Source organism: Siphateles boraxobius, unplaced genomic scaffold (genome assembly GCF_051911475.1).
Source record: "Siphateles boraxobius isolate OS27281-9 unplaced genomic scaffold, OSU_SipBor_1 13, whole genome shotgun sequence".
Taxonomy (NCBI): domain Eukaryota; kingdom Metazoa; phylum Chordata; class Actinopteri; order Cypriniformes; family Leuciscidae; genus Siphateles; species Siphateles boraxobius.
The window spans coordinates 8,528,584-8,538,453 of NW_027508733.1; the positions used below are offsets into that span (position 1 = coordinate 8,528,584).

At 38.5% G+C, this 9,870-nt stretch overlaps 1 protein-coding gene across 2 annotated transcripts; it reads left to right on the forward strand.

The window, feature by feature from the left end:
- The first annotated feature begins 1,629 nt into the window (after positions 1-1,629).
- Positions 1,630-4,860, forward strand: LOC143735293 (uncharacterized). Of its 2 annotated transcripts, XM_077225426.1 has the most exons (3): positions 1,630-2,691; positions 3,854-4,170; positions 4,269-4,860. In XM_077225426.1, the coding sequence occupies exons 1-3, from the start codon at positions 2,249-2,251 to the stop codon at positions 4,295-4,297; spliced, it is 789 nt and encodes a 262-aa protein (XP_077081541.1). In that variant the 5' UTR covers positions 1,630-2,248; the 3' UTR covers positions 4,298-4,860. The 2 variants fall into 2 exon arrangements, with proteins under 2 accessions (XP_077081541.1, XP_077081540.1); XM_077225425.1 differs by having other exon boundaries at positions 3,854-4,860.
- Positions 4,861-9,870: the final 5,010 nt, after the last annotated feature.

Consider the following 9,870-nt stretch of genomic DNA (forward strand, 5'->3'; position numbering starts at 1 on the left):
AAAGGAAAAATGTACTTACTTTAAAGATCGTAGTCAATGACTAGATAGGATATCCTCTCCAAATACTGAAATCGTGTGACGAGTGGCCACTGTTGTGTTGGTAAATCTGCTTCCGTTTTTTAGGTACTGCCCCTCTCGGCCGGTGGAGGTACTTCTCTGTTTGTGCTTTAATACTTTCTTAAACATTTGTACAGATTGCAAAACTCGCAATTGCAAATTAATCCCTTATACCTGTAAAAGGTCAAATAAATAAAAAAATCGAGCTTGTAAAAAAATGAAAGACATAAACGAAATTTCCTGGGGTGACAGAGAGACAAAATATTTCTAAATATTTCACTTTATCTTTCAGGTCAAAACAGGGATTTTCATGTTTATTATAAATATTACCATGGTTGCAAATTAATAAAAAAAATCTAAAGCATACCCAAGCTTTTGGCCAAGTTGCAGATGTCTTTCACTGTTCACTGATTTCAGGCATTGGTGAAAAGTCTAACTTCATCCATTTATTCTGCTAAATTGTTCATACCATGAATGAAATATTTATTTTAAAACCTAATCAGAAAGATATTTATTGCCAAGTAAGTTTTACAAAAGGAATTCTTTTTGGACTATTTGTGCATCTCAATTGTGCATAAATCAAAGAAATGTAAAGAATTGTCACCTTAAGTGACTAAAATAATTCTATATATTTTACATAGGCATATCACTGAATCGCTTCAGAGTTTCAACGTAATTTAAATGTATTTTCCTAAACCTTATCATGGAATCAGACTGAGTCAAATCTGTTATAAACCCTAATGACTTTGGAGCAACAACAACAACAAAAATTGATATAATTCACATAATAATTATAATCGCTTTAAATGTGAAAGTTAAAATGCTGTCAGTTCCACTCATGCCAATGACATGGCTGGTCGATTTCAAAGCGGCTTGCCGCCAGCCGGCCGCGGTTCATTTAGACGGCGGCAACCGCCAGAGAGAATGAAGTCGGCGGCCCGGCGGCTGTTCGCCGGCGGCATCTCGCAAGAAATGGGAGTGACGTATTCGGCGGCAAACGTTTCATCTCCGCCAGCGGGGCGCACCTATAGCCGACAGTTTGGGGCCGGCGGCAAAAAGAAGCCGTGCCGATATTTTTTGCTATCTGGGTAGCACGTAGACCGTAAAAAAAAAAGATTTAGCATTGTAAAGTGGCGCTCAAAGTAAAATTTTATGTCATTGTCAACAAATTGTTTTTTCATACTGAAACTGTATTTTAAGCTTATAATAAACTCTCTAATAATGACTCTTTTATAAAAACAGTCTCTTGCCGCGACCCACTGGCGTAACAGTGTAACTGAACTGATTGACAGCCTGTCTAGATTGCGCATGTGTCAGTGCTAAATGCTGATCACTTTTGAAATATTAGTAGGGTGCTTTTGGAAAGCTTTCTTGCCAAGTCAGTTTTTTTGTAAAAAACAAAACAAAAACTGTTTATAAATAAAATAACCCAACAAGCTTATTTATGTTGCATTATAATTCATTAATAATAGACCATTTTTCTAACTTGATTCCCATAAAAAATTATATGAATAAATTAAATAATATTAAATATATATAATTTCCTTTGTATACTTCCTGTTATATTTTCAGAGGAAACATCCATCAAAGATTGATCAGTACGATGACATTGTGACAGCAGCAGCACGTAGTCAACGTAAGACCACAGCCACACCAAACAAGCTCTCATCAAGTAAGCAATCCAAGTTACCAGATGTGATGTTAGCAGCTGCAAGCAAACGTGTCCCTCAAACAACTGTTGACAAGCTTATCATCAATTTTATATGTGAAAGTGTACAGCCATTTACAGTGGTAGAACAGCCAGCTTTCAAAAAATTAATTACCACACTGCAACCTCAAGCCAAAGTCATCTCCAGATCCACCGTCCGTACCAGAATCTGTGATGCTGCTGATGACATGAAGAAGACTTTGATTGTCGAATTGGGTAAAGCCAAATTTGTTGCAACCACCAGATTGTTGGTCAGCTCATCAGAAAAGTTACCTTGGTGTAACTTGCCACTGGATTGATGAGGAGACCTTAGAAAGAAGATCTGCAGCACTAGCATGCAAAAGATTAAGGGGGTCTCACACATTTGACGTGATTGCTGGTGCTCTTGATGATGTCCATTGTCAATATAAGATTAGAGACAAAGTTGTAAGGACCACAACCGATAGTGGATCCAACTTCCTCAAAGCTTTCCATGTGTTTGGAATGCAGAAAGATGCAGAGGTAGATGACGATGAAGAAGACATGGATGCTCTTGACGTAAGTGACCATATTGAGTATCATGATGCAAGTACAATCCTTGATGAAGACTCTGGTATGGAATATCAACTACCCCCTCATCAACGATGTGCATGTCACTTGCTAAATCTTGTGGCAACAACTGATGCTTCCCTTGCAGAGGCCATGAATGACACCTACAAGAGGCTTTTCCGTGCAACATTTGCAAAATGCCAGGCCATTTGGAACAAAACTGGGCGATCTCATTTGGCTAGTGAAGTGGTAGAGGACAAGTGTGGGCTACAGATCATTCGCCCCAATGCAACACGGTGGAATTCCACCTGTCTTGCCTCTGAAAGAATTATACGCATCATTGATGAGAAAGGTGAAGATTCCATTAGGGGTGTATGTGACGAGCTCAAGGTGAAAATGTGAGTAATATTAGTTACCATGTATGCGGTCTTTCCCTATAGTCATGATTAGGGATGGGAATTGATAAGATTTTATCAATATCAATGCCACTAACGATTCTGCTTATCGATCCGATTCTTTAACGATTCTCTTATCGATTCCTGATAGCACTGTGTGGGAAAAAGTAGTCTTTTTCGGGGGGGAAAACAAGTCGTTTTAATGCTTACACTTGACTAAGCAAACTGTACTTTTTATGTAATTTCTGTAATAAATGGAACCTTATTGTAAAGTGTTACCGATTAGTTATACACCGATTAAACGTCCCGTGAGTTCAGTGTTGGAAAGATCAGTTGTTTTAACCATTCATTAAAACGAATCGGTTCAAATGAGTCATTAGTTCGCGAATTGGACGTGTCATTATCGGACGTGTGCGCGTTGTGTGATTATCCCGCCAGTTGGGACATCCCACAAGATGTGTGTCATCACAGAAAACATTTCATCACTGGATCGTTTTTTTTCTTTTATTTGAAGTGTGATTATGTCAGCTGAATGTGCGGAAGACTTTTCAGAGAAGATAAGGCAACGTATTTTAGCACAATTCACACCCAGCGGCAATTCAGGAAAAACAAATCTCCGAATGCTCCACATAAAACTTTAGTCTCCCTACCTTACCATCGTGTCGTTTATTTTGATTAATATGTGCGAGGGAGAGAGGAAGACAGCGCTTAGTTTTGAGACGGTGAAGCCTACTTTCGCCTTGCTCCGAAGAGAGAGAGTGCGTGCGCGCGACCGGGGCTTGCTCTCTCTCTCTCTCTCTCTCTCTCTCTGCTCGATCAGTTTAACATGCGCCCTGTCACAAGCGCAGCGGTTCATCTACATTACCAGAGAGAGACAATTTTACTCACTGATCAAATAAGACTTTGCAGGACAAAGATTATCTTTGGACGCGGTGCTATGGTGCTTGATAAAGGACAAAAGGGACAGTTGTGAGTTCACGGTCTGTACATACTATGGCTGACTCAGAGCAGGAGCATCGATAAGAGGACTCGTTAACGTCGACGGCATACAATATCGATGGATCGTAAAATTTAGAACCGGTTCTCGAGTGGAACCGGGTTTCGATTCCCATCCCTAGTCATGATGTGGCTTAGTTGTTTGCCATAAACATGTATTATCTTGCAGGTTGAGTCCTGCAGAAGTTGCATTCCTCCGGGAGTATAGCATCACCATGAAGCCACTGATGAAAGTGTCAAACATCCTCCAGTCAGAGTCCAGTGTTTACATGGGATGGCTGCTGCCAGTAATTCACCAGCTTCTATCCAAACTCAACAGGCTAGAGACATCAAGCAAGACCTGCACAACACTCATCAGAGCCCTGCAAAATGGCCTGCATAAGCGTTTTGGACAGATGATGGAGGATCCAGAATTGGCTGCTGCTGCAGTCCTCTTACCCAAGTTCAAGACCTCCTGGACTGACAGAGCAGATGTTATAGAAGCTGGTAATTTCAAATTTATATTATCTCATTTGTGTCTATAACTGCACGCCTGTATAAGCATGTAAAAGGTTGTTATTAAAGTATCATTTGTTTTGATTTAGATAATTTAAGTGTGGGTTTACAAAAATAGTCCCATAAATTGAAGTACATACTTGAAACAACATCTTGAAACTTCAGAGAATGAGGGTGAACTTCAAAGAGAGTCATCTGATGACGACGATTTCTCCAGACCACTCTCCAAAATGACAAAAAGTCCATTTGAGCTTGATGGTTACCTTGCATGTGCCTCGGACAACATGGAGCTGCTTCACTCCTTCCCAGCCATCAAGAAGCTGTCTCTGAAGTTAAACACAGCTCTGCCTGCCTCTGCTGCATGTGAACGGCTTTTTAGCTGTGCTGGTCTACTTTTTACATCCAAACGAAGCCGGACAGACTCTGTGAACTTTGAAAATCAGCTTCTGCTGAAACTGAACAAAAGGTTCAGAAAGTGAAATATCCTAGAGTTTAAGGCCTTTGCCCAGTTGTTGGTTTGCAGTGAAAAGTTTATGCTGTTTATACATGTTTAAAAATCATTAATTCCTGTACTATGTGTTTATTCGTATAAAACACAAATTGCCTGTGTTTGATCCATTCATATTTCTGATTTGATTCAATGGATTTGATGTTTATTCAATAAATATCACAGGCTAAAAAGTAATTAGTACTTGAGTAGTTTTTGAGAGGGGTACTTTTAACTTAAGTACATTTTTTAACACCAGTACTTTTACTTGTAATTGAGTATTATTTTAGCAACTACTTGTACTTTTTACTTGAGTACAAATTTTCAGTACTCTTTCCACCTCTACTAACTACTATTGCAGGTGTTCCCGGGCTCCATGTATCCCCTGTAATGTTATTATTGTGTTGTCACGAACGCACTCTACCGCCCCAGTAACAAATAAGCGGAGCTAGAGGGAAACTCTTGACTGTAGCCTTCACCTTGCTAATGAATCGGAGGGGGGAGGGGCAGTTTTATTTTTTCTGAGAAACAGTGACCTTGTCCAGTTAGGGTCGGCTACTGTCTGTGTGTTTATTTTGCAAAAACAATTTGCCTTGTGCTATTACTTTCCCCTTATTCTATACATTCTAAACATGTGTAACGGTGCGTCTCAGGTGCTGCGGTTATCACTCCGCCCAAGTAGCAGTGCTTCGCCTTCTGAGAATATAGTTCCCAGTATTTATACGGTTAAATCTGTGTCTAGTTATATCTGTGTCTAATATGACCTTGTCATTTGTACACTCTGTGACTATACAAATCACAACATGTAAATAGGAAAATGTTTGCGTTATTTTGTCACTTATTGGGATTAGTATGCTAGCTGTAGCCATTTACATCCAGTCTTTTTGCTAAGCTAGGCTAGCGGTGGGTGCGTCAAACAGATTTACAGCACGCACGGAGATGAAAAAGGTATGTATGGACATATCTAACTCTGGGGGATACGGTGAATAAGTCCAAAAAAGTTGGCGTGTTCCTTTAATTTAAATCATTTTTGAAGTAATTTTAGGGGTTTAAGGAGTTACATTGTAATGGAAATAAAGTTATACAATTAAATACAATTATGTAATTATATTTTTACTCCAAACTAGTTAAAGGTATTGTAGGTAGAAATCCCCAAAAATACTTTTTTCCAAATTTTTTCAAACTGTCTTTATATATCAATGCATAATTAAAATGTAAGTACTCTGGAAAAGAAATTATACAAATCGAGTGTCTGTAGTTCTCTCAGGACTGTAATAAACACAGCTCATTATTCCTTTGGCTGGGGCGACTGTCACTCTCCCTCGCTACCATGGATACCACCTCTGCTGATACAGGAGCAGCCCAAATGCACGCACCCGTTTGAAGAGGCATGGAAGCTAGTAATAACAATTATGGCAGAGAAAGAACAGTCAAAATTCTCAGTAATGTTACCTGCATATAGAGGCAGCGAAGTCAAACAAGTTAAAAAAAGGAAGACAGTATTTGAAAAGGCTATGAACAAAAAGTCTTTGGATAAATAAAGAAATCATACGAGAGTCAATATTGGCGTGGCTTTCCAGCGGTGGCGACAACTGAGGGATCTCATTCTCAAGGGGCTGAAAAGTGACTCCATGATGGCTTTATTTCTGCTGGACAGGTAGTCTTGCTGTTTTCATTTTGATGACATTTATTTTTTCATGAAGCATGTATCACTAGCACACGTAGCTACCTAATATACCTAACGTTACGTAGCATAACTAACGTTACACTGGCTTAGCTATGACAGTGTAACTTTGGTGTCGACTGGTATAACGTTACTGTTAGTGAGCCAGGGTTGAGATGATAAATAAGCAATAGGCCTATCTGCAGTTGAAAGCTGTTTTGTTTAATTTCGCCAAATCTAACTTTAGGTTAAAATGTTTAGGGGATCTATTTTTATACCTAGCTTTACCCTCTGCCTAAACTTTGTTCCTATTTTCACCGTGAACTCTACCTGCTCAGTTTTTTTCACGTTTGGTTTGTTGTTATATGCTCTATATGTTTACCTATGTCTTTATGTTGTATCTGTATGTGCTATACAATATATGTTGTGTGTGTGTGTGTTATATTATCTTGGGTCTGCAATGCAGTTGTGAGAAGGTGTTTGAGTGTATGTTAGGCTACTCAGTTTATCTGTAAACAATCTTATGTTATGAATCTTACAAATTCACCTTCATCACAGTGTAACTGATAGTAACGGCAAACGTGTATCAATGAAGCTATTTATAGCTTTGCCTTAGTTTGATTCCGTTACGAGCTAGTAAAATATTTTAAACTTTACCAGTAGGCTATCGATATGCGAGCTTGATAGTGAGTACTAACAGCCATGTTAATTGTTTATAGTCATACTGATAGTTATTTTATTACTTGTGATTCTGACATGATGTCACTACATCTTGTAAAGCTGGTAAACGCGTCCGACTCTTCCAGCTGAGCGAACGGCCGGTGTCGTGCCAAAGTACTTACCCCTGAAAGGAAGTGTATCCCCGGTCGCGGGAGCGCGCTCGCATTCAGCAGAACGTGTGCCATTGGTTTGACCAAGGTAAATGAAACGATAATACGTGAATTGTTTAAGTTATCGTTTTACTATGGTTGTTTTATCAACGAGGTTTAGCAAAGACAGCTATCACGTGGCCCATCTATCAAAATTAATTATTTTATTCTTCTGAAGGCTAACGATCGAACTTCATTGCACTGAATTGAGAATGTCTAGTTACTGAAAAAACAAGACGACCATACCGTTTCACTCATAAAGCAAACAGCCTTTGGATATTAAATTGTTCTGAAACCCCCTTTCCATGGTGAATTATTATCAAAATGATTTAATAATGCATTGCACTTAAATAGTAGGCTGGTCAATGTCATACACAAAAAGTGATTGTACAGATGATGCCTATCATCAAGTGTTTTATTTTGTGAATACTTTACATCATGTCTAATAACAGCAGTGAATATGGACACATTTCTTGTTTCCCAACAAAAGTTGTAGTGGGATACAGATTTTTTCAGACCACATTTTTGACCTGCCAAAATATGTATCCCCCCCCTCTAAAATCTACAGATAATGGCCTATCATCAAGTGTTTTATTTTGTGAATACTTTACATCATGTCTAATAACAGCAGTGAATATGGACACATTTCTTGTTTCCTGACAAAAGTTATACTAGGATACAGATTTTTTCAGACTGTATTTTTGACCTGCCAAAATATGTATCCCCCCTCTAAAATCTACAGATAATGGCCTATCATCAAGTGTTTTATTTTGGGAATACTTTACATCATGTGTGAAAAATAATGAATTATAGATGCATACTCTGTGTTTTTTATTTTGTTTCTAAGATGACCTGACTGATATGTCACTTCTGTGGATCAGAAGGGCCTGAGGCAGATTTGAGTTGGGTAAATCAAACTTAAGAAATGTGAAATGAAATATGTTTTGTGCTAAAGTTATTAAGAATTTTCTTGTATTTGTCACGGTGTTGTGTGCGGGTTGAAGGAGAAGGCTGAATCAAAGGCTTCAATTCAAACAGTTTACTTAAATAACTCTCACAGGTACTGATAAGCTGGATGACCGGCAGGAACACTCACAAGCAGCAAAGTAACATTAACAGATGAATAACTAGACCATAACATAATCGAGAACCGACCAAGACTAATTGAACAGAAGGAGACTAAATACAGATACAAATGAACACTAACGAGGTGAGCACAGGTGACACAGATGATGATGACGATGAACAGGTGGGTAATGAGGGAGTGAGTTCAGGGTGTGGAGAGATGAGGGATTCTGGGTAGTGTAGTGAAGACGAAGACAGACTGGTGCAGACGATGACTGTGACAGTATTATGTAGGATATTTCTATTCTAGTTCTTCTATTTTACCCAGGACTAACAAACATTTCATTGTTCTTTTATCTCCACATAAATTACAGTATATTAAAAATATAACATCAATTACACAGGAATGAAAATTTGCTGCCTCTTACTGAAGACCCAAAAATCCAAATAATTTGTTTTCCAGATTCAGTGTGACATTGTTTGCGGTGGTTCCACCATATGTGCGTTCAAGGCCCACCAACGGTGAAATTTTTTTGTCATATTTAGGAAGTACCGCCTTCCTGTGTACTACTTGTACTCCTTAGTTTTGTGTACATTATTATTCTGGAGGAATTTATTCATTAAATCTTGTTGTATTACATTACACCTTCCAAGTTTGTGTCTTCTTATCTTAAAACTATTTTTTTTTTGCTTGAAAAATGGCTTACAATATATTGATTAATAAAATAATTGCAGATTAACTTTCTTTCGATTGATTAATAAACTAATACCTAGTATGTAAACAGCACATCAAAAACAGTTGCCAAAGTTATTGTCTTACTGTATATTTTGTACATTCAAGTGATGAAGAAAGTGGACACTGGATCTGCTGTGTGTATCGTATTATACATTAAAACTGAAAGTGTACTGGAGACTCACTTCAAGTTCAGGCCTAAGCTTTAAGAATTCCTAGATTCAAAAGGGGAGTATAAGTGTTCTGGTGTGTGGAAGTGTTTGATGTTAATTTTGCAGGAGCTTTGGTGTTTAGAGTGTTGAGGAGAAACTGAAAGTGTTTGATAGTCTGGTGGTGGCAGCACGGATGCTCTGGTACCTCCTGCCAGAGGGTAGAATGGTGAAGTGTGTGTGTGGAGTCCTTCATGATGCTGACGACCCTCCAAATACACTGAGCATTGTAGATGTCATAGATTGGTGGGAGTGCAGTTCCTATGATCTTACTAGTTGTCTTCACTATTCACTGCAGTCGGAGGCCCTGACTGAAACACTCTCTATATAGTCTATAGTATCTCTGTAGAATGTGGCGAGGATGGATGGTGGGGGGCTTTCCTTGCTTTCTTGGCTCCACAGGTATTGGAGACTTTGATATGCCATCATCTGTGCAATATGGAGAGGGGGTACTTTTTATAGCAGGTTTGAAAACGGTCTGAAAAAATCTGTATCCGACTAAAACATTTGTCAGTAAACAAAAAATGTGTCCATATTCACTGCTGTTATTAGACATGATGTAAAGTATTCACAAAATAAAACACTTGATGATAGGCCATTATCTGTAGATTTTAGAGGGGGGGATACATATTTTGGCAGGTCAAAAATACGGTCTTGAAAAAATC

Coding starts and splice junctions, on each gene's coding strand:
- LOC143735293 (XM_077225425.1), top strand. CDS start 2,249: ATGCAGAAAGATGCAGAGGTAGATGACGATGAAGAAGACATGGATGCT. Junction 2,692..3,853: donor GACGAGCTCAAGGTGAAAAT/GTGAGTAATATT, acceptor ATTATCTTGCAG/GTTGAGTCCTGCAGAAGTTG.